This window comes from Lingula anatina, chromosome 1, assembly GCF_051362555.1.
Source record: "Lingula anatina isolate TDL-2025a chromosome 1, LinAna3.0, whole genome shotgun sequence".
Lineage (NCBI taxonomy): Eukaryota > Metazoa > Brachiopoda > Lingulata > Lingulida > Lingulidae > Lingula > Lingula anatina.
Window position 1 is genome coordinate 49141094 of NC_141767.1, and position 25507 is coordinate 49166600.

At 36.6% G+C, this 25507-nt stretch overlaps 3 protein-coding genes across 7 annotated transcripts; 2 read left to right on the forward strand and 1 right to left on the reverse strand.

The window, feature by feature from the left end:
• The first annotated feature begins 242 nt into the window (after positions 1 to 242).
• LOC106168793 (dual oxidase maturation factor 1) lies at positions 243 to 6073 on the forward strand. The gene is made up of 10 exons (XM_013547980.3): positions 243 to 683; positions 1132 to 1189; positions 2731 to 2865; positions 3240 to 3344; positions 3548 to 3701; positions 3898 to 4109; positions 4422 to 4538; positions 5023 to 5201; positions 5446 to 5672; positions 5897 to 6073. The coding sequence occupies exons 1-10, from the start codon at positions 474 to 476 to the stop codon at positions 5973 to 5975; spliced, it is 1476 nt and encodes a 491-aa protein (XP_013403434.3). The 5' UTR covers positions 243 to 473; the 3' UTR covers positions 5976 to 6073.
• Positions 6074 to 7344: 1271 nt separating this feature from the next.
• On the reverse strand, positions 7345 to 14499 carry LOC106150426 (arrestin domain-containing protein 2). Of its 2 annotated transcripts, XM_013523224.3 has the most exons (7): positions 14077 to 14499; positions 12545 to 12679; positions 12084 to 12310; positions 11583 to 11771; positions 11071 to 11277; positions 8557 to 8671; positions 7345 to 8379 (listed from the first exon to the last, which is right to left on the reverse strand). In XM_013523224.3, the coding sequence occupies exons 1-7, from the start codon at positions 14192 to 14194 to the stop codon at positions 8138 to 8140; spliced, it is 1233 nt and encodes a 410-aa protein (XP_013378678.2). In that variant the 5' UTR covers positions 14195 to 14499; the 3' UTR covers positions 7345 to 8137. The 2 variants fall into 2 exon arrangements, with proteins under 2 accessions (XP_013378678.2, XP_086857922.1); XM_087001796.1 differs by lacking the exon at positions 14077 to 14499 and having other exon boundaries at positions 12084 to 12206; positions 12545 to 12657.
• Positions 14500 to 17799: 3300 nt separating this feature from the next.
• On the forward strand, positions 17800 to 24861 carry LOC106150462 (DDB1- and CUL4-associated factor 12). 4 transcript variants are annotated; one of them, XM_013523300.2, is made up of 10 exons: positions 17800 to 17974; positions 19060 to 19258; positions 19918 to 20172; positions 20421 to 20627; positions 20909 to 20969; positions 21247 to 21419; positions 21652 to 21714; positions 22268 to 22427; positions 22681 to 22826; positions 23159 to 24861. In XM_013523300.2, the coding sequence occupies exons 3-10, from the start codon at positions 19972 to 19974 to the stop codon at positions 23312 to 23314; spliced, it is 1167 nt and encodes a 388-aa protein (XP_013378754.1). In that variant the 5' UTR covers positions 17800 to 17974; positions 19060 to 19258; positions 19918 to 19971; the 3' UTR covers positions 23315 to 24861. The 4 variants fall into 4 exon arrangements, with proteins under 4 accessions (XP_013378754.1, XP_013378753.1, XP_013378757.1 ...); XM_013523299.2 differs by having other exon boundaries at positions 19060 to 19213; XM_013523302.2 differs by having other exon boundaries at positions 17840 to 18010; positions 19060 to 19213.
• Positions 24862 to 25507: the final 646 nt, after the last annotated feature.

Here is a 25507-nt window from a genome sequence, read left to right on the forward strand (position 1 = left end):
GTTAAATTTGCATTTAATATAAAACAAGTCGCCAAAAGGTAAAGAAAAAACTATTCATAAGGTGATAAAATAGGTCCTCTCCGTATAAATTTCAAACTAAACCAGGTTATTTTAGTGGTTAAGGGCGGGCTATTGGATAAAATATGTGAATTAGATTCTCCCCTCTCCCCTCCCCTAATATAACGCCACTCTCTATTTACAGACGCCTGTAAGTTTCATTCTACTTTAAGTGTATTCCTGCGCCTTCTAAAGGGTAGTCGGAGCGGAAAGCGGAGAAAGGAAAGCCCTCGCACCAGTCACTTACTAAGATCCGGGTATGGTTAGAGATTTTAGCGACGTAACGACCAGCCTAGGCTCAACCATCAAACCTTGAGGAGCAGCAGACACTCTTTATAACGCAATAATTCCTGTGCAGAGTATAAACACCAACGTTAAGAACTGCGACTAGAGCGGATTAAATAAGGAGAGCGACTATGGGCATCATCGAGAGCAAAGAACCTGTTATATCAAGGGCATGGACGCCAGGCCTCTTCGACACATTCCGCAACAAATCCGGCCCAACGTTGTACGGCCCGCTGAAAACGCCAGTGACGGCCGACGTTTTGGAAGCTGGTTTCATCTATGCTATTGCCATACTTGCTTTCTCGCTCCTCATTATTCTCCCGGGCGTCAGGCACAAAGAAGTAAGTTTGACAATTCCAGTATAATTTATTTCTTCCATCGCCTTTTTTACATGAAAGATTTACAATATAATGCAAGGTGACTTGTCTTATGTGTGCATAGTACAGAGATCAGGGGCGGATTTAGGCCATCTTCTGGGTCTTCTGGAAGACGGTCAGATATTCAAGTTTACATTGTTAGCCATCTAATGTTTTCTGTCGGAAGACGGTCAAAAATGGAAGATGGATCAACAAAGATAATTTGGAAGACTGTCAGAAAATATCTCTGGATCCGCCCCTGGAGATTAAATAATTTTAGATAGGCTTATCACATGTATAATATCCGATATATGTGTGGCGTGCCCTCTCCCAAGATACTGAAGATACACCCTAGCCTCAACGAAACCTTTGAACATTGTTTGAACTCATTTCTTTAATTAGTCTGAATTATTGTCTTTATTTTTTCTTGCAGAGAATCTTCTACTTTGTACGAGTTGTCGTGAGTCTTTGGATAGGATCAATTATTATATGTAAGTAGCATCGAGGTTGTTTGATCAATCACGCAGAAACGTATAGACCCATTCTTTGATTAGGTTCATCATGTGTGGCTTGGTCTACTTAATTTGACAATCATGGATAATGTATTGACTGATCAAATCTGAATCGAAGTTATTTATTCATTGTTTATTTAAGGTTGCAAATAGATATCTTTTTCATTCAAAGGGGCCAAGTATGTGAGTTTTTTCCCTTTAACTATATACTTGATTTTTCCAGTTGTTTTTTATGTTTTTTTTTTCAATGGCAATTATTGTAACGCAATCATATCGGTTGGTGCAGTGTGTTGGTAAACGTTGAGAAAGATACGTGTCAGATTGATTCCATCTGACTTTTGCATGGATGATTTTATTGTTGTGATTTATCAACCTACGGCATGTACGGTGCAGTCACTGCAATGTAAAGTGTTAACGTCATAACTTACGTTGCGTAAATGAAGCGTCAATTGTGCACATTCATTACACTAGTGCTGTATATTACCAAACCGTAAGCTTGAAGTCTGTCAGTGTATCCTTTTTAATCACATGACTCATCATGTGTTAATCTATTGAGTTCTTATCTCTTCTAAATACTTTCATTGACAAATGACTGAAACCTTATGCGGCGCCTTCTGACGTCTTCAATGACAAGGTGAAATTAAACGACTCACTTTGGAAGCATTTTATTCAATCAATATCATTCATTTTTGATGACTGAATATTGCACGCATGACAATGCGAAGTACATGTAAATGGAAATCCACTAAGGCCCGGTGTAAGGGTACCGCGTTATGTTCACCCGCGCACTTTACATCCTTACACTCATGCAATTATTCCGTATTTGTGACACAACGTTGACACCTGAAACAAAAACTGCCTGAATTAATAATTGAAAAAAAAAAAAAGATTACATCAATTTATACCATTAGGTATCAGAATCCCTTTCTTTTTTATAGTGAACACAGACCATCGCATGCTTAAGCTCCCATCCCATTTTCCCTCCCCTTATGCTTCCGGGAAATTTACGATTGGAATTTCCCTACAAATGAAGTGAAGTAGAGTTTGACCTCCTAAATTTAATGCGCCGCTTCTTGGAACATGACACTGGCATTCCCCTTTTTGTTTCGTCTCTTCCTCAGCGTGACATTGAGTCAGGGTTTCTCTTTGGCAAACTGCCATTTATCAATATTTTGATGCCTCTTACTGAATATTGTGCCCTGCTATTACTGATGACCTTTGGAAGTCGGTACACGTATAGGGCTATCTGAAGACATTTAGTGAAAGGAGGAAATACTGGCCAATATGCTTATTTTAAGCTAAATCGGAAGGTACACTGGACATCGATAGCAAGATCACTTTTAGCACTTCCTGGTGTATCGAATGTTGTACCGTATATTCACCTGAAAATAACTCTTTTTCTGCATATTCGCTATCCATACATTAATTTTGAACACCCTATTAGATGTAAAACAAATTGTCAAAAACTTTATCATTAAAACTTTATTTTATTGAAGACCACGTGTTTTTATCTTTCGTAGTGGCTAACTTTGGGCAAGAATGGGAGTTATCCGAGGTCCACACTAAGACCCAGTACCGTGCCGGCATTAACCACGAGATAAACGCTAGCATTAAGGTCGCCATAGGACTAAGAAGTGTCAATATCACATTAAAAGGTAGGTGACATTGTGACAGGTGCGACGGTGAGCAGATCAGGAGACAAGTTCTTAGAAAGGAGCTAAAAATTCTTGTCACATACCTTACCTAACATTTCGTGTGGGGTTGACGTGGAAATTAAGTGAACGAAACCTTTAATTAGAAATCGTCAGCTAATAAGGATCCCGTAACCCTACACCAGAAAGAAGTTTTGATTTTAGCATTTAAAAGTTAAATAAAGACTATCGTTGTATTGAATCACATACTGTTAAAAACATTGGACAATTTTGAATTATTTCTAAATAATATTTTAAAAGAAAGAAACACGTGAAATGGCACTTGCAGATATTCGTCAACGAGAAAACTGTTATATTGTTTTACTTATTATTTGTAGGAACTCCGGAAAATCAAGTGAGCGAGACAATTAACTACAACGAGCGGTTCCACTGGGATGAAGAACCTGGGTGGCAACAAGGACGATTTGGATTTGGGCCATATTGTAAGTTTATGCAGTATGTCAAATGTTATTATTATTTTTATTTAGTAAAAATATTTCAGGAGTGCAGACGCAATGAATAGCAGAATGACAGAGTAACTTCACTCTTCCGTTACTACATGTATATTACTGTTAAATGAAATACTTTTCCTTAGAGTTTCCTTTTAACCATTCAATTGATGGAGACCTTATCAATATATATTCAGCTGGCTTGGTACAGCGTGAGTTCCGCCGTGGTCAGTACCGTGGTCTACCCTATCCCATCTTATGGGTGGCCGAGTACTTCACTCTGGACGGGGAAGGAATACGGTGGGGGCGACACTACAGACAGGCGGGCTTTTATAGTCATATCATGCTCTGGTAAGTATCTAATTGGTTTTCCAATTTAACTCGCCCTCAGGTGTAAGAGAGATTTCCACATAGTTAGGTTATCTTGTATGTGCACTCCAATTAAGTTCGATTGAAGTCTGTGAGAGAGAGAGAGAGAGAGATTCAAATAACATTATTTTAAGAAAAAAATTAATATTATCTAAAAATATTTTTTTCTGTTCACCAGGTTAGCGTTTCCTCTGTGGATCATTTGTAACATCTTGTTCTTCATGGTCATTCGGTACGGCAGCTATTTTCTGTTCTTTACGGGAAGCTGCATGGTCTTGGCCAACATCCTTTACGCCAGTATACGAAACCCTACAGAACTTGTGATACCTTGGGAGGAGGCAGTGATGGAGTTTCACTATGGATGGTGTTTTTGGCTTTGTTTGATAACAGGTAAGCGAAGCGGGAAAAGTGAGATATTCAAAATTCGTACTATTAAAATGCATTCTGGTGCTGGTCCTTTTTTGTCAGAAATACAGTTTATTAGCATTGCATAGCAATCTAACATAGCAATCTAAAAATGCACTGGTGTTTGTAAAATGTTGATTAAGTTTCACCCTTTATCAAAGAATCGTTTTCAGCAGTCACAAATTCAACGAAATTTAGTTTTTAAAAAAACTTGACCCTTTTACAAACACAAATGAAAGTGAGTGAACATGATACATTTACAGACCCGGATTTACCTGGATTCTTTTTCATTTACAGGAGTTCTCAGTATCGTCTTCTCCATGATAATACTGTTCATGGACTTAAGGTTCCCGAGTGAAATATCAACGTTTTTTGGAGTTGACGTTTTGCAAGATTGGGAAGAATATTATGCTGGTTAGTAGTAGTGAGAAATATTCTGCTAGAAATTGAGGGAGTGGTCACATTTTTACATTTTTGGAAATAACAGATTCTGGTACTGTAAAATTGTTAATAAAAAGTGTTACGGCATTTTTCGAAGACAATTAGAATATATTTATACACGACTGTAGACATTTGTAAAATTTACCCTCCTATACTTTGGAAAGCCTACATATTTCAAGGAGACCCTCTTTCAAAATGTAAATTGAAACTTTACCCCTTTTAATGCAGATGTGTAAAATTAAGAAAATAGATGTTCTTCAAATTATCCTTTAATTACACGACATCCAAAGATGCGATAAAATCCATACATGTTTATCTGTATTTTACGTTTGTATTGAAAGTGAAATTATTCTTAAAGCGAAATTATTATGTTAAGCAATTATTTTATGACTTGAAAAGTTTTAGCTGAAAGTGAAACGAGAATTGGAATGCATGTTGAGGAATTTTCTATCCTTAGATCCCGATCAAGACGACGTGAACCGGAAAGCCTTGCGCATAAGCAACAAAGGACTGAGGCAGAAAGAAAATGGTGAAAGCAAAGAAGTACTTACGACGAGCTATGTCCCTATGTCGTCTGGGTCACCAAATGGCACCAACGAGGACGACGCTTCGGACGACAATGTTTATGAAAACCCTGTACGGTTCAGTTCCAATCTTTGACACTGTGGTCATCGTCATGTCTATAATAAGTACATGTGAACCCGTGTCTTCTTTGTCTTCGTAGCCAGTGATCTTTGGTGATGATTGTGACTGTATTAAAGTCCTACATAATCATTTTTATGCCACATAATATTACCACATATAAGCATTACTATCACCAGGAAAAGCAAAATGGGCATTTGACTTACATAAACATGCTTTCTTTAAATATATCCCCCAGGTATCCGCACCAGTTCCCAAGTTCAGGAAACGAGCTGCCACAAACACCCAACGCTTCCAGAAATCCCGCAGAAAACCCCGCCCAACGCCCCGTGAAAGTCCCGCCGGACAAGACAGGTCACCCCGGGAGGATGACCATCACACCACTTTCCTTAGCATTCCAGACTCTGCTGCTATTGAAGAATCCGAGGAACCAGATGACGAGTACGAGAATGTGGTACACGCCAGGTGAGTCCTGGTAATCTCATTTGTTGGCGCAAGTCGAGACTTCAGTACATCGTTCGTCAAGTTATAGATCACCATTAAAAATTATTAAATAATTTCTTTATATATATATATATATAAAATTTGATTCTTTACATGCGAGCAAATCCTTTTTTTCTAGATAGATAATTTTATCCCAAAACCATACTGGCAGATTAATTATTAAACGTGAATTTTATGTATTATAGGTACCAACCAGCTGGAACAGAGGACTTTTCAATCAGCATAGAAAAGGTGCCCCCTAGACCCCCAAAACGGACATCGTAGTTGCTTCGAGGACAGCCTATGGGATCTTTCATTAATACTGTAAATGGCAGATAGAGCTACCAAAGCAAGATAATATCTAGCCTTGATTTGATTTTTTTTTAAGAATTCCGGCTTTATGATTCTGTTTTGAGTTTTCTGCGTAAGATCGGAGAAAAAAGGAGAAAGGCTGTGATGCATGTTTAATATGGACTTGTAGTATATTCTGATGCAGTTAAAACGGGGGCGTCTCGATAGTCCGAAGGTTCATTGGTCCGAAAAACGGTAACATTTTCATCGGTTTTTTAATCAAGGGTTCATTGGTCCGAAGGTTCTGTAGTGAACATTCAGACCAATGAACCTTCGGACCATTGAACCTTCGGACTATTGCTACGGCCCCGTTAAAACACCAACCCTTGTATATTCAAATAGCCATGGCTCATAAAATATGCACTTTAACTAATCACTTAGACATCAGTTAAGAGTATTACAAACCAGGGGCGGATCCAGAGATATTTTCTGACAGTCTTCCATATAATATTTGATGATCCATCCTCCATTTTTTGACCGTCTTCCGACAGAAAAAATTAGATACCCTCCAATGTAAACTTGAAAATCTGACCGTCTTCCAGAAGACTCAGAAGACGGCCTAAATCCGCCCCTGCAAACGATTGCATTATAAAACTTAATTGAATATCATAATAATCTTTCCTACTCTAATTACCATTTGTAAGCAGATGTGTGCTTAAATGTTTTTTAAGATGTCCGGTAAAGGATTATGTTTGAGGTTTAATAGTCTTCTCATAACGTGTTGTTGGCAGACGGTGCAAATAGTGTGTCACAATGTTACATTTCTGCATAAAACTAATGCTTCAAAAATATACAACCATATGGATGCTGCATGCTGTTAACACTTGCGTGTTATTGAAAGAATACAAATACCCTACTCGTATTAAGCAGTAAGATAGAAGAACGTATTCAAATATATATCTTCCCTTAGCATCCATTTGGGTAGAAATTTGTGAAGAAGTCAGTGTATTGAAGAAAAAAAAATAAAACATGTTCTTTAAAATATGTTTTCGTTGCATTTCGAAGATGTTTTGCTAAACTAGTTAACGGTTTCTGCAAATACAGGTTCAATCAATAATTTTTATTCCCCTGACAATCATATATCAAAATGGTGACAAAATCACGTAATAATGTCAACTGATAAGAACATTTACAAGAAGAGTCTAAATTTTTGTTTTTAACGACGTTTTAATGTTGGAATTCTTAGATTTCACGACAACGCACTGCCCATTTCAGAAAAAAAAATCGATTTGTTTTTCATTTGCCTCAAATAGAATATTTTACTTTAATATTTTAATGTTAAAGCAAATAAAAGAATACCCGCTGTGTCTAAAGCCGTTGGCTGAATTTGTTAAAACAGTGTAGAGGTGGACCATCCCCTGCAATCCCTGCGAGGGGGTACAGCCCATCCCCTTCTGAACAGACTAAAAAGGGAAATAGAGCTGGGAAAACTGACGACGAAGCAAGTGAACGTACACATTTCTAAACTCAGTAATAACTTACGCTGTACATGTTTTAACATTTTTTCCATTAGCTGAAGTCTAGCATCCGCTTTCACGCATTCATTGCACTTTCAATGCGTGATCACAGTTTTCAATTGATTTCTTAAAAGCTCTCAACATGCATTTCTAATACTTAATGTAGGCTATCCTATCTAAAAGATAGATTAAGGCAACAATGATGTATGATACAAGATGATAGAGATAAAACAATAACAAATGTTATATAAAAGCAATATGGTGCTGCGCATGCTGTATGTGTCAGCAGCGTTTTTTTTTTTTTAAATTACTTCTAAACTTTTTTGAATTTGAAATATTTAAACATACATATATTTCTTTTGGTTAAACAAGGTATCACAGAGAAAGCCATACTTCACATACTGTGTTGAAGGACAAAATATCCGGACAGAGAAAAATAAAATCCCCAGTTATTTAAATACTTTTCATTCTGTTGAAAAATTTAAGACTCTTGCAAAAATCAGTTATAACAATATTAAATAATAATAATCACTATACTTATATAAAAAGTATAAGTCTAAAAAAGTACATATTTACTACCGGAAATATAGCCTAACGCTTAAACCAAATAAAAACACGAAAGGCCAGTCCCATGAAGAATTACACCAACGATTCTCGATTTGTACATTTTTCGTATTCCACCCAAGACTCGTGCTTGCGGAAAGGCTGCGGACTGCTTTCAAGGCTATATATGAGGGTGTCGTTACTTGTGGTACGCATGTGACGGTATATTCTGTATCGAGGGAGAAGCCGGTAACCAGGGTGTATTTCATCCACGTCTCCATTTTCACACTCGCACAGTTTCACTTCGTGCTCCTCGCGGCCCTCTGGCATATGGAAACCTGCAAGTGAAATTGCATGTAGCACTGACTGCATGTAAGTCTGATTAATTTCCCAAGCAACATTTCTTTAGAACAACTACATGTATATGTTGGTGGAAAATACTGGTTTTTATGCCTTGATTTACAATGCAGAAAGATAATCCATAGCATTCTGATTATGAGGTAAATGAGACCAACCTTCTTCATAGGCCAAGATCCCAGTCTTGTAAATTTCAGTATTTCTATGAGGCAAAGTCCCAATAAGAACTGGTAATGTTAATTGCATCGTTTTTCCGTGGACATTGAATTTGACCTGAAACAACATAAACTGTATCCTGGGAACAAGTTTCATTTGGATATGATTGTTGGCCTAAGGTTCTGTTATACGAAGTAATGCAATGAAACTGGAAATATCCTGTGCCATTTGAATCTTTATGAAAATTGATAATAAACGTTTATTTCATTCCATCATTACAAACCCAGAAACAGATTTGGTCAAAGAAGCACCGACTTCCGTTTCGATGATCAATTTACATACAACTGTATTGCGACATTTCTCCAATCAACAATTTGACATTAGACATACGTTTTTAATTAAATGTGTTTACAGATGAGGAATTTTGTCGCTTTTAGCCCAGTATGTTCTGCTTTGTTACGGCTGAAATGACATTTGGCTTTTCTTACACCACAGCATGCCTACTGTGCAATGCGTGGGTTCATACACGACAACAGATCAAACAGCATATCTTATGAAGGAGAGCATTTTGTTATTATTGCTGGCACTGTTTGATTTAGTATGAAGGCGATAAAGAGCAATTCTGTAAACGACAGAAATATGTCTTTAAGACAAAGTAAGGTAATCGGTGAGCCCTAATATTTTGCAGAAATGAATTAACCGCATAAAACCCACTTGGTGATAGGGGTTTATACACTTATACGTCTTTATTTAGATTACAGGGTTGCTACTTAATATGGAATATTTTTTATCATTGTTATTTTTGAGTGCTGATTAAAATTTTTTGGGCTTGAGTCATTAGATAAGTATGTCAATGAGTGATAATAACATCCAGTCTTCTGTTGTGAGATATTTTGGTCAATAATATCAAATCTGACATAAGATGTCATTCAAAAGAAAGGAACACCCCCAGAAAACCATATCAACAGTTTGATGTCAGTATAAACTTTAAGATAAGATATTAAAGAAAATGATAGCCTCCGGACAGTGATATGTTACACAGTCAAAGGACTCACTACAGTAAATCATGAAAAGTTAGTAATTGCGGGTATGACCTCCAGCAGCCGCTTGCAGCGCCCTCATCCTACATGGCATACCCTGTGACACGTTTTTTAGAGTTTGGGTGGGGATATCATTCCACGCAGTAATATTTGCCTGTCGCAGTTCATCACTATTTACCGGCGGGGACCATAGCTATTAAAGCTGTGAGTTACTTCCGCCCACAGATTTTCAATTGGGTTCATATCTGGTGAGTTTGCAGGCCAGGGCAGTTGCTGAATCCATTGGTTTTGAAGAAAAACAGTGATTCTGCGGCCTCGAGGTGGGGTTGCGCAGTCGTCTTGGTACACAAAGTTGTTCCTGAAGATGACTCTTACCAATCGAAGCATTGTTTGTTGTAGAATGTCTCTGTAGGAATCCTGAATGAGGTTGCCTCCTAGAAAAACCAACTGGTTCTGGGCACCGACATGAAATGCTCCCCCAAACAGAGACGTTACCATTCCCTGCTTGCACCCTAGGCAGTACACAATCATTGTTTTATGCACCTCGTACACGTCGGTGGAAACGGATTCGACGATCAACCCTAAAAAATCCATATCTTGCCTCATTACCGAAAACGACGTGATTCCAGTGTTTTGGCTGCAAACGCACGTGGTCCCCAGCCCATTGTAGACGTCGCTGTGTATGACCTGCTGTTAACAGTGGTTTCCCTACTGGCCTTCGTGCAAAATAACCGGCTTGCAGAAATCTCTTGTTCACGTGGGACCTTGAAACGGGCGTTTGAATGACATTCTGCCTCTCTTTTCTGAGGACACTGGTTGTCTTTGTACGACCAGCACGGCGTCCTCTAAGGAGAAGGCGATCCTGTCTTCATGGTTTAATACGCAGACACCCTGGTCGAGGTATTGGAGTAGGTGCCCCTGTTGCAGCATTTCTTTGGAAGACTTCACAAACGGTTCCTGATAAATGTTGAATTACCTGGCAATGGCTGTTTCTGACCATTTTCTCTGAGAGCAAGTATCCCATAGTAAGCTGCGTTTCTTAGCTGTCGAACCATATCTTCACTAAGGTACCTATCAAGTTTCAGAGCGATCTTTTTGTTGCTTCTCTAAATACACTCCAAAGATTGGCCAAACCCATGCGTTTTTATACAAGGGCAGAAATTGCCGAAAAGACCACCCCTCACATTTCTGATCACAGAACATGCAAATGCATGCATCAATTGTTTCGAGAGTTGTGTGGTAATTAGGTAACACACCTGGCTACACATGGAGTGACACCTCAGCTTTTGATTTAAAGTAGTTAGAGAGAAATTAAATATTTTGTAGAAAATTTACTCGCCAAAAAATAATATTCCATATTAAGTGGTAACCCTGTATAATGAATGGAAAATAAAAAATTGAATTGGAATGAAATAAAAAAAATAATGATAAATGTAATATATAGAGAATATAAAGGATTCGAAATTGGGTACGCACCGTTATTTCGTATTTTATATTTAGAAATCGACAGCCATCGAGTCGTGATGGTGGCAGCGGTGGGATGCGCAGAAATACGCTTTTCCACGCAAAACTGTTCAGGCGTTTAACTTTTTGTCTTCGTCCTTCCTGGTGTCTTGTCACTACTGCTATAGTCTTGTGTGAGGCAGAGCAGACATTTAATGGATTTGTACCGTATATTAAAATCTACAAGATACATAAAATATAAATAAGCCATTGCATAGCATGAATAATGCAGATATCAAAGATATTCTAGTCATAGGTATATGTTCATAATATAATGACAGTAAATGGATGCAGTTGAAGTATTGTCTCGTCTTATTTGTTACTCATATCACAACATGGGGCCTACAGGGAAATTATGTTTCAAAAATTGACAAAAAGTATGGGCAAAGACTTTAACTACAATTTGTAAGGTAATACAGAATACAGTTACAAGTTTAATTTAACTGACGCGCCATTTAACAGAAGTATCTAGAATTATCTTTTACCTGTTTTAGCTCAACAGATAATCCTCGCACGTAAACTCTGGTTGAAGTGAGATTATCCACCTGAACCCAAACTCGAATGACCTCTCCTGGCACGAACCCGTTTCGATCTGTTTTTGCACAACATTTCATCAGCCTACACGTAAAGCACGCCGTTTCCCAAGACACGTCCTTGGCATCTTTGATACCGTCCTGACAATGAATACATATACAGAACAGAACATGACACACAAAAATCGTGTCTGAAAACAAATTGAAAAATCGGATCTGCTGCGTTTTAACGCCTACGGTCTTTGTATTGTGTTTCACCAATAATAGTGTTGGTGTGTAAATTGTGTAAATTCGCAAAACAGTACATCTATCAATTTTTGAGTATCTTCCAACGATAAACAATGCCCTGTCAAATGAAAAAAAAACATTTTGACATGATTATGAAAATAAATGGTCAATTTAACCAAACGAAAGTAAGATACTAAGTTAGCAGGGGCATATACATAACATTACCAATACAAATGGCTCCATGCTTAGATCTAGATCTTTTAGGATCAAAAGTGGTTCTGTAGTTTTCAACTTCATGTTATTGGGCATCCAGAGTATAGCACTGGCACTATAGGAGATCCGGCCATGCTGTGAAGTGAAAGAACAAGGCAAGTCTGATGGCAATTCGTAACTAAATGGAAAATCGTGGGTACCAGCGGAGAGAACTTCGGGGACTGCAAAACCCGATGGGGCTGAAATTAAAATATTAGAGATATTGAATATAACAGGTAAAGCTTCACTTGAAATAAGTTCTAATATCATTGCAACCTTGGAGGTTAACGTTTCCATTCAGTACACATTTTAGGAAACAGAAAATACAGAAGCCAAACCTCAGTAAAACTAGGAGAATGTGTATAAGTGAATAGGAGTACATGATGAGAGAGAGAGAGAGAGAGAGGGAGGGAGAGAGCTCACAAAACACTTACAATCTCCCCAAAGCCAGAGGTGCTCTGCAAGGTAAGTCTCAGACGCTTCATAATTCGTTTGGCTGTTGTCTCCTTTAGCAGTTGACTGTTCCTTCCAGAAGATTTTCCCATAGCCATATAAAACTAATTCGATACCTATGGATAATTTATTGTGTAAATGACTTTTCTTAGAAAGATTGGCCCTCCCGAACACAGGGCGAGAGGAACAAAAATGTTTTAGCAAGGTAACTATGGTTGCTTTGCATTCACGAAAAATAAACTACCATAGCTGTGATATAAAATGGATACTGAATATTTCACCATGTCTATTCTATCTTAATTTTGACGCATTATCATCCATAGAGGTTTCTACCATAATCAGTGCATTACATTCCATCACAATGCAATTGCAACAAATAAGCTGATATAACTGTCTAACCTATTCGTCCAAGAAGATGCATATTAAACTGTATAAATCACGTAGTCTGGTATAGGCCTACTTTGCAAATTAAACCAATTGGCAAAATGCTTCAGTTGACTTCCAGAGGAAGTAATTCTGACTATACTAATACCCATTCCATGATCTGACATAGACTGAGATGTTTCAAACGTAAGAAAGCTCATATAGATATGAAAAAAGACGATCAGATCGAAGCATCTATGTATTGTACATCAGTGGAAGGCGCAAACCAATTCGAACTATTATCAATTAAGTATGATGTATTGTGAAGTCGTTTGATTTGCCAGCAAAAAAAAAAAAAAAAATACTTTGCAAAATCAGCTATCTCTTTTTTATGGCACAATTTGACATTTTTACTCGAAAAGCAGACTGATTCAACCTAATGTACATCTTTATCAAATTCTGATAACAAGACTATAACCTTTTGAATATTCTTTTGCTTGTTCCCTAGCTGATGTGCAACTGCACATTTTACAGTGAATCGTGAAAATCGTGGAATCGAGGAAAGTAGATACTACACTACCCGCATTAAACTGACAAAGAAATCTACATGTCACTGAACAAAAATGCTTCAAACATGACCAAAGGCCTACATTTTCTGAGTTCCATAATTAACGTGAATACTGCAGCCGGTAAGCCAATAAGTGCTCAATCTCGTCAATCTTCGAATAGCATAATAGTTTCTGCCCATTTTCATTACGGAAATTTCTAAATACAAAGAAAGGACAGTCATCGACATTGATAGCATGAACAGAGGATCATTACCTATATTACATAGAAAAGAGAGAGTACATGGAGATAATATTTACTAGGCAATTGCAAAACATTCATTTTGACTATTATATTTTGTTGGGGTTATTAAGCCAGTTTTATTTCTTAGACCGACATAAAAACAAAAACAAAATTGGAAAATCATACTTTATCACATGAGTCAAATGCGCCGCGAAGTTCGAAGACGACTCTGCTGTCAACAAGAAATATAGGTACAGACCTAGAGTTTCCTTTTCCATTAATCATTATATTGCCACAGTCGGCAGTAGTACAGTATCAGTTATGTACGAAAGTACCGTCTTAGATTACGTATACCACATACCTTTAATGGCTAACATATCCGTCAATTTCAATGTTACATAACCTTGAATCTTGTCACCCGCGTGGAAGAGGGCTTCAGATCCCTTAAACGTTATAGTAAATTCGTAGCCGTCCGCCATTTAATTTATGTCGTCTGCTTTCATTCAGTGGCAAAAACAGTGCTAAGATTTCCCGTTGCGAATATATGCCGACGAATCTGAATAGTTCATATCTTTTAATATGAACTTGCTATAATACCCAGTTGATGAGCAAGATGACAGACAACATGCTACATATTGCTGTGTGTGCCTCTCACTGCCGATATTAGATTCCTCTTCAAATGACACATGCAATTACCAAGTGCGTTAAGCACCTGGTGCGTCCGTATATAGGCCTATGCACGTGCTGGTAGGTGATAATAGAGCCCAGGAAACCATGGTAACCACGCATGTCACAGAGTCATACAATTAGTCCATCCTTGCGTTTCACCGCGATTTTGCTGTACGATCACGAATATATATATATATATATTGAGACTAAATAACGTAGGCCACGTGTGTGCTCCTTGGTAGTGAGCACAGATATGATTTCATATAATATGTAGAAACATGGAAGCTGCTTATATTTTCCTGTGGTATAAGACTACATTATCACGTATACAACGACAATAAATAGGTGAAGTACTACGACAAACAAATTAGATGAAATACATCTTGCGGGATGCGATTTTCTATTAATTTCACTTTATGATATCATGGGAAGTCGTATCGCAAACAATGTTATCTTCGAATGCTAAATGGCAACAGTCGGTTAATTAGTTGTGAGATAGAGAAATGTTTGGGCGATAGAGCAAATTATGAAATTCCTGGCACCATCAGCAGTTTTTCTGTCAAACACCTAAATTCCCATCCCTTCACTAGTGTACGATTTTCCTCCCTCTTTTTGCACCTTTTTTTATCTAATGTCACTAGCCTTCTGAACGGTACATTAATGCTTTACCTTTTCACTTAATGCAACAGCGTTGCTAAAAAAGCATGTATCATTTGAGATCTAAGGTCTTTAAAGGCCATTTGAAAACAGAAAAGAGAGACAAAAATATTCAACGGTATTGAAAGGTATAAACAATAATTCATCACGTGTAAAAACCGGTAAAAACCGTGCCGATTTCTTGACAATGAAAAACTGTTGGGAGTTTTTGGGGGGTACGATATTCATAAAAAATATTTAGGTCCTGTTTTCCCTTTGCTTATCTGTTTTTTCTCAAACCCCGTTGCCAAAGCAGGCGTGTTTAGCATTAAACTGAAAGCTTATTGATAATCGGTTAACAGATGGAATGTTTATAGGATCATTCGAACCACTAATGGTCTTGATCAATAAATACATAATCAATGAGTACAGTAGCAAGCACTGAAAGGATACGTTGCCTGGGCATCGGCAAATAGCAAGCCTTGCTTGCGTGCATACTGATCATGAGTATATAATATAATCATTTAATTCTTGGGTTACGTAATTTGTATGCAACGAACACGTTGTCACATCTCATACCATATATATTAGAAAATAAGAAAATTTTATTCCCGTTTGTTGTCAACTGTGTTGTAGACTGTGTGTTACAATTGTATCATTTTCAGATGACTCCCCCCCCCCCCATGTTCAAAACACTAGCATACGCTCAGGCTATCGGCGGTCCAACCGTCCACTGTAATCGAAAGGTATAAATACTTCTTTTAGCAAATTTGAATTTTGAATTAAAATTATTAAAATTATTAAAATAATCAATTCTCAATTGAAGTTTTAAATGTTTCATCGTTTCGTTATTTCATCAATATGTCACGCTTTAGTGCACATTATATGCTGTCTTTGGTAGTGGTAGGCCTACCCTCTACCAGGGTGACAGATTGATTTTTTCACAAGATATTCACAGATATGTCTTTAGATAAATAGACAGTCATTTCATTCTATGGCTTTTTCAAGATTTCCCTATAATATCTGCCACCCTGGTGGAGGGCATGGTAGGCCTATGCTTAATATGAAGAGCAACAGGCCTATAGCTGGACTACTTTTCTACTTGGAATCGGAAGCAAAATATATTTAACTGTTTTCACTTGTCTACCCAGCTGATTTCTCTTACTGGGTATGTCCGTCTTCCCACACAAGTACGGTGTCAAAATAGCCTACTTCCCGTGTACTCTAGCGGTTCCAGGATCGATTTTGCTAAGAGGAGGCGGGGCATAGAACAGCAATGGGTACTTCAGATGCTAATTTAAAAGTGGGTTCTTCAGCAGGTGAAATAAGGGCATTTCCCCGCTTTGCTCCAACCCCATGGATCCAACTGTCAGAAGTTCCTTTTTTATCAGTGGGATTGCAACATAGCACTGTCAAAGGAGATAGGCCTATATTTTAATTTCCTTCCCTTGTAATAAAAAAGCACAATATTAAGAAAGATGCGTGTAATGCAAGACAATGAAAGAAGCTTAAATCATATACTTTCCTAATGAAAATTTTGCAGATGAAAGCTTAAAAAATCTATGGAAGGTATCCAAACCCGTTGCTGGAGCTTGCCATGTTGTTCCTCACATCGGCAATACCGTTATTTCAGTTATTTATCCAGCATTCGCTTGCAATTTTGCGTAATTGGTGATTCTCACGGCAAATCCGTGAGATTTGGAAGGTCTGCGCCTATCAGACCTACTGGACCTATAAGAGAACAACATTCGTGGTGTCACCTGAAGCATGCAATGTGGGCAATGTTCTGAATGTTCAGCCATGACTGGTAAAGGAGAACTGCTGAGAAGTCACAGCTCATAAACTTTGAAAATCAGAAAGGTAAATTTGACTTGTACCTGGGGTTTATGAAAATTTATTCGTACAATTTCTAAAGGTCTGATTACGTCCCTGCAAATAAAGAGTTATAGTGGTAATCTGACTTAATCTGTATAGGCCTACTATGAACATTCATATCAATTTACCGTATTGATCTTTATAATAGGCCTATATATTAAAAGGTATCATAATAATGCATCTATGAAGATCTACTATAAAGATTTTTTATCCTATCCAAGCTTTCGGCCCCTAGGCTTTCTTCGGCAAACATGGTAAACAACCATACTTCTAGGGTGCGTGACGTTGGTTATGTGTTAAATCCCTGAAGAAGGCATAGCACAGCCGAAAGCTAGGATAGGCCTATATTAGGCCTACATCTTTCAAGTTAATAGGGCCTAGATCTTCATAGATGCATGTCGTTGAGGTCTTTTAAACGGATCAAACCTTTATTTACACGTACTACCCGCAGATATATTAGCACTAACGCCCATGTATTAACCAACACATCGTACAATTGCTTAGCACCAACAAAGCGATAGGCCTACCTATCACTAACACTGATCCGCTCTGGTAGCGCTGGTTAATTTGTGGATTATGTGGTAAATACAGGTTTTAGTGCTAAAAGATCTGCGGGTGTTGTTAGTAAACGCCTAATCCGTTTAAAAAGCCTGTCATTAAATAACTTATTTTAATCTGTGTATAATGCCCTTTTGCGCCAGCTGTTTTCACGCATACGGTAGGCCTAGGCTTAAACGCTCCCGCGGTGACTTCCCCGACTTTCCAAATGTTACAATTAAGCTGTTTGGATCCGAGGATTATGAAAATTTGTGGGTACAATTTCTAAAGGCCTAGTAAGGCCCCTGCAATAAAGAGTTATAATCTTTTATCATATGTAACAAGAAGAGAGAGAACGCCCATTCAGAATTTCTTGAGTAAGCTGGTGGCCTTTTCACGCATGCGCACATTGGACGGAAGTGGTTTCCAACAGGTCACCGAAGCATCAGTTTTTTGCGTCCCTGTAATACGCTAGCCAAAATGAGGAGATAGTATTATTTCATATTTCTCTGATTGGTTAAATCACAAGCAGAGTTTTTGATGTAAGTATTCTGTACAAATGCAAGTCATATTTTAAGGTAATTGACGCATTTCTCTGATACCACTTGATTTGATGAGTAGCATAGAAGTCTACGTATTTGCCATTAATATATCATATGTGTTTAGACTACAAATAGTCTTACTCAGTATCTTTCATTGTCATTTGAGCATTATTGAAACGCAGCAGCTCTTTGAGAGATGAATCTTGCACCGTTCAAAATATTTTCTTGTGACATTACTCTATTATATAGCACAGATTGATCTAAAAGTAATAAATAATCCAAACCATTTGCTACATCCCTGCTATATTTTTTTTATAAAGCACATTTTGGGATAGTATGAAATTCATGCGCTAACACTCCCATTGACAATTTTAATATCTAAGCTAACACTCGAATGGAAAGACCCCAGAAAGTGCATGTAAAATGAAGAATCAGTTTCCAAACCAGACACATTGCCAGAGCTCTCAAATTTTTATCTTACCTCTCATCTCCTCAACTCCCACAGTCCTGTAAAACCAACCAGCTTTTCCATCAGCATTGTTTCCATGTGTTAGCTCAATGCAGAGGTCAATTGTCAATAGGAGTGCTTATGCATGAATTTCATGCTAAGTTTGGGAGAGTTGAATACAGTAACAACTACCATGGTACCTAATCTGTGGAACAGTAGAGGTCAACAATGATAAAAGACTCTAGTGACAACATTGAAAGAAAACTGCATTAATGTTTCATCTTTGCATTAAATGCATTGTGTTGCAATAATGATGAATAGCAGTTGCAGTTATTTCTATGAAAACAGAACTGAATAAAAAAAAAACATCTTCTTCTTTTGTACCCCTGCTATTCTTTCAGAAAAGTATCTGCTGAATGAGGTGATTTCTTCAGATCTTCTAAACTGATTTGTTTCCTTCAGTACTGAAGTCAATTTTAATGTAATGACAAGATTTTACTTTGGGATGAATGGCTCCATGTCAAGATTCAGGAGAAATGGAATATGGCAGGATCAAAATTTATATATATATAACCATTATTAATGACGAACACCAAATGAATGTACGTAATAATGTAGATTCTTTCATTTTATGCAGGCTTACTTCAACCAAATCCATCAGCCAGTAGCATTTTGTTGATTGTCTTTGGCTGCATAGCATATTTCCTTTATGCTAGTCTCATGGGAGGAATATGAACTGATGTTTTTGCAGAACAAGCCTCCATGATTAAGGACTAACTTTTTATTTGGAGGCAAGCAAATTTGAGGCCTGAATTGAGACCTTTGCTACTGTAAATGTATGTAAAATGTACTGAAAGCAGCCATGTTGGGATTCAAAGTATTAACAAAATGTAAAAACTTAGTTAAGACAATAGTTAGTTGTATATTTAGTTTAGAGATCACCATTTTCTGTTCTTTATGTTGAAACCAAATACATTTTTAAAATAACCATCAATATATGAGCAAAAATGATCATTAGCTTGGTAGTTGATTCATACATGAAAATTATCAAACACAAGCCGAAATATTTTTGTACTGTTAGCTTACAGCCAACCTGGTCCAAGGCCTTCATCAGACTGATGTGAATAGATGTTCACACTCACTGACCGCTAGGTCCCGCGAAAAATACGAGAGGCTATCAACATCAGCCATCACCAGCCACCCATGAATAGGGATGGGGGGGTGGGGGAGAGGGGTTGATCTACCTGACATTTATAAGAGGGTCCTGGCCGCTATACCACCTAACAGTCAGTAAGTGAGAACATCTACTCACATCAGTCGGATGAAGGCCTTCGACCAGGTTGGCCGTAAGCTAACGGTACAAAAATATTTCGATGTTTGATAATTTTCATGTATAACCATCAATATATATTGTCTGGAAAAGTCACAAAATTCAGCTTTGTCTTATTTGCTAATACAACGGCATGTTAATTTGTAATATTTTTTTCTTTTCCAGTATTAATTTTCTGAAGAGAAAGATATTATTACAGGCAGCTGATTCACATTCAAGATGGATATTTTTCGATACACCCAATATAGGCCTATGGGTTTATACAAGGGCAACCCAGATAATTTGACAAACAGGTTTTTAGCCCAACAGATGCCAGGACTTTTTCAAGAAAAGGAATACAATCTAGGAACGATAAATAAAGTTTTTACCTCACAGTGGCTGTCAGATAGACAAGTAGTAGTAGGAACAAAGTGCAATAAGGTTAGAGTTCCAATTTTATATATTAATATTGATAACTCTCAGCTATAATATAAGTCAACATTTGAAATTTTGCCAGTAGTCCATTTATATTTGAATTGTTGTATTAGTTGGTTAAAAGTTCATTTTTTGAAAATAAAGAACAAGATTGAAAAAATAGATTTTTTTATAAAATAACGAATTAAATAAATATCATATCTGTTCTAATACTTGAATGTGCTTAACCTTTCCCAACTTCTTTCTTCTGGTAGATAATAGTATTGGATCTCCAGACGTGCCAGATGAGTACAATACCAAGCCTTAAAAGTAGTGATGAGAGTATTGAGGCCGACTGTCCATGTGGGATTCACAGTATTGCCATCAATCCATCAAACACTCTGATAGCCACAGGGGCAGATCACACAAATGATCTAGCTGTTTACAGGTTGCCAACATTTGACCCAGTTTTCCTAGGAGAGGTAATAATTTAAATCTCAACATTGACATAAACACATTCATGCACATGCATAATGTACTTGATGCTATACATTATGGAAAAAAAAACGTTTTCTCTTAGTTCATTATGAAAATTGAGCTAAATTGTAAATGGAGGCAAACAACTAGCAACTTGTATGGAATATTTTTATTATTATAGACTACCTTTTAATTTGTAATGCAATATTGTCACTAGTCTGGTGTGCAGATCCTGCACTATTACCAGTGCTTAAACCTTGCAGCGATTGTTGTTTGTCTTTTCTAGTGTGGGCATGATGATTGGATATTTGACATCAAATGGCTAGATGATGAATTTTTAGTCACAGGTAAAATCCAAAATTGATAAGTAAACTTTTTTGTAGCTGATTTTACTTCAGCTGTATTACGATTTACTTAATTGAGGTGAGTTTTTAGATATGTCAAGATCAAGTGTCAGAAAAGTTTATGGACATAGTTATACTCAGGTTGATGTAATTTTTAAAAAAATATGATTTAATAATATTAATTGTAATCAAATTGCACCTGTTAATAAAGTAAATAATACTAAGCTGTCTTTTCAATTCTTTATCAACCCTGTTTAACTACTTGTTCTATATATTCTAGGATCTAGGGATAGTAAAATGGCATTATGGCAGGTTAAAGATGATGATGATGGCAGTGTTTCTAAGTTAAAAAGCTTACAGGTGCCAGAATATGTAATTTCTAAGCCAGTGGCAGTGAGGCAGTGTAGGAGAGCAGAGAAAGTGAGGGCACTGGCATACAACAAAAGAGATCAGGTAAATTTCAGTGATCATTTGGTTTGCAAGCTTAGTTTCTAATTTATGACATTTAAACCCTTCCCCACTAGCTGTATTGTTATAGACTGCCATTAGCTTAATATAGTGATTATTCACGATGTTTAAATGTTTTATGCATGAAAATAAACAATTGTTTAATGACCAATAAATGGTTCCCAGCATGCATTCTCACATGATCATTGTCTTGAAGGTTTTTTTTTACACTTTTCAGGAGATAGCAGCATTATCATTAAATGGATACATACATCTATGGGATGCAGTAAGGTTTTCACAAGTAAGTTCAGAGCATCAGATAGTAAGTATACTTTATTATGATACAGATAAAGATTGAGATTATTTCATTTTAATAGCATTTGGTTAAAGCTCTTTTGTTATTATTTTTTCAACATCTGCAAATTCGGATTAACCGATCTTGCTCTAAGTTACTGACAATAGGTGCAAAACCAGTTTTAATGGGGGGAATGTATATTGTTCCATGAACAAGAGAGGAGTCATTTGAATGGCCTTCCTCAGAAAGTGACCAATATTTCCAATGACAGCAGACATGCTTTCGAAATTTTGCAGCCTTGAGAATTTTAGAAAGTATTTTGATGTACCCAGATGTTTGATGAGTTGAGAAGAATCAGTGTCCAGGTTGACCACTGGCATGGTTAATGTCTGTGTAAGCAGTAAAATCTAGCAGCTGTCATAAAGGCATAGAACCATTTTATCTTACCTTTTTTCTTACAGCCCAAAACCATGTCTGTTGTAGTTATTAAGTAATATTAGACTTAAATAACGCAAAAAGAAATACATATATTAAACTAATGGCATATTTTCTTTTCCAGAAAAATTACAGAAAATTGTCATATACAAGAGAGAATGTATGTATGTCTTTTTGTAACAAGAGGACATTGTATGCAGTTGGGTCACAGTCACATGTCACTCTGATAGATCCTAGAACTATGAAAAACAGTCTGACCATATTGTCAAGACAGAGGGGATGTGGTAAGTTCTAAGTGATGGTTATATACCAAAATAACCTGGGAGGAAGGGTGGGGGCAAGTAACACACAGTCAGTCTCTGCATTCTGTTGTATTGTATTAGATGAAGGGTGTAATGATAAAAAACACTGGATCTGCCAGCAACTTGCAATTGAAATTTCATGGGTTCTTGTTAGTTAATAAACTACAAAAGATTGAAGGATTTTCGCTGACCAAATACATCAATAAAAAGAATGTCTTTTTTTACCTCCATATAGGAATACGGTCAGTGAGTTTTAATGAATCTGTAGTAACCATAGGAACAGGAGCTGGTGCTGTGCTGTTCTATGATCTTAGGACAGGCAAATATTTACAGTGTAACTGTGGGCATGCCTGTATGCTGAATGTGGGAAAGGGATGGCTGGTATGAATTACTTAGCTTTTTTCTTAATTGAATATATGCATTACCCTCTCTATATGTCGACTTCTTTACGTCAATTAAAATTATGTATGCAACCAAGTAAACTAACACAACAAAACTTCAAAGTATGTCAGTCTTGGTAGCAAGCACACACAAATGGTGTTTTGCATCTGTGTATGTAAATGTTTAGGATGAGGATTTCAAGTAACATCTTTAAAAGATGAATATAATCATATCATCTGTGTCTACCCAAATCATAAGTTGAAGCAAGTATTCAGTTTTACTTATTTCATGTATTATACAAATGACATACAATTTTTTTAAATTATTTTCAGCGTCATGATGATGCCTATCGAGACTTCTTCATGGATTTAGAATATCCCAATGCCATATACACACATTGCTATGATGCATCTGGTACAAAACTGTTCACTGCAGGAGGGCCATTACCTGCTGGACTCTGGGGAAACTATGCTAGTGTGTGGCAATAATACAAGAAACATTGCTGCACGTTCTTTTAACTGCATTATTTTGAAACTGCCATATGAATATTCAGTAGAGTTAATATACTGTATAATATCTGCTACATTTAAGATATATTTAATATTATTTTACAGCATAAATTTAAACAATTACAGGTGTAACCTCTATTTATCAAGTTTAATTTTTCAGTTTCACGGTTGATTAGTATTAAAAGGGATCACATTTCATAGATGGTTTGATGCCTGTTTAAAGGGGCATACAAATTGAGGAAGACTGCTATCATATTGTTGAGATGATATAAGTATGGTGTCTAAGATTATTTATCTTAAAAGTCCTCACCATGAGATAAGTATATTATTGGTCAAAACACCATTTTAACTTCATTTTCTGTCCATTCTCTTTCACTGCACAGGCAAATTTTACTTCACCTACTATCTGGTTACCTAACCAGATCAAACCATTGCAGATCAACAAGCTATTGCATTATTCAAAGTTATTTCAGTACAAGGTCTCTGAATGTTGAACGTCACATTTACGTCTGTCGACATGCCATCGCCCTCTCTATTATTATCCTACTTTTGAAACTTTTGTCATACTCCCTTCTTTTTATCCTTCTTATGTGCTTAAAAGGTTTTTTTCTTCAAAGCGACCGCTGCATTTACTTTTTAAATTAGGACAGTCTGGTGGTATGCCTTCTCACTTGGCCTTCACCAATGGAAAGTAGGTTAAGCAATTTTCCACATTTCTTCCTGCCTGTTCATTTATGTTAGTCACATGACATGCAAGGTTACAATCACGGGATGTAAATGTGATTTTTATTTCCTCATTTCTACATACTGGGCGGGTGTTTTATGTTGAATTTGAAATAGATCTTGTTTGTGTAGAGTGTCTGATGTTGTGAAAGTGCTGTTTTAGTGTATCAATTCCAACTAAAACTGCTTTGTATACCTGTTTAACATCTAAAATACAAAATCGCTGGCCAGTACTTGTGAGAAATGTAGCATAGTATGATGATGCAAGACCTGAAAATAAAATGTAACACACTGACTGCAGAAGGGGAAAAGGGGATTTGTAGATTCCCAATAAGTTATCAACTTAACAAGTGAGCTGTTGTTTTATCAGTGTGTTTTAGTTACATGCGGGTCATGTACACTTTTTCTTTTTTTTCTGTTGTGACCATGCCACTGCAATTAATGCCAATTATTTTAGTTTCACAACTTTAAAACATGTTTGATGAACCTGTTTATTACAAGAATGCTGCATCTTATGCCAAAGGGATATTTATAATGAATTTCAAAAGTAATAGTGAATAAATAATTGCTAAACCCAAGCATTGCTGTAAGTAATGTATGCTAAATTTTATGCGATTGGGATATTTATATTTACTTTCAAAGTCAATAATGTATAATTGATATCATTTTGTCCTTAGTTTATGGGATTGATACTTTTTACTATAGGCTGTGACACAAATATATAAGATTAACATGTTATGAAATACATTTGTTGTATATATTGTGTTTTCTAGAATAAAATTTGTTTTTGTTTAAAATTTTAATGTTGTCTATGATTTGCTTTATTTATGTTATACTTGCTTAACATCCCAAACCATTTGCATTCAACTTGAATTATTAAATGTAGCATCACACAATTCTCATTTATGAACTTTTAAACTTTTGGGTTTATTTAACTAGACAGCAAAGCTGGCAAATATACAGACACCATATAGGAAACGAGGCAGCAAAGCTGTCAAATGTTAATACATATGTAATGCAGAAAGAAGTGCACAAAATGTTTTGGTCAATTTTGATGTACTGTTACATAATGCTTTAAAACAGCATAATCAACTCTTACCTTCTTACATTATGTACTACAGGTAACATGGACACTGAAAAACTAACGTGATTCAGTTTCATGGGATATTAAAGCCACTGAAAATGCTAATGTGTGAAAAAATAAATAATTATCGTTAATGTAAACTGAACATGCTCATTCTCAAAAGCAACCTGCCTTTTTACCAAACAAAGTCACTCCGTAAATTTAAAGTAAAACAATAATACAGTTTGGAAGTTATGGGGTGAACATCAAAATTATGCAAAAAGAAAAAAAAAACAAGTTAATTAACCTAAATGTACTGATCATGCTGATTTTTGAAACAACCTGCCTCTTTACCAAACAAAACCACTCAGTAAATTTAGAGTAAA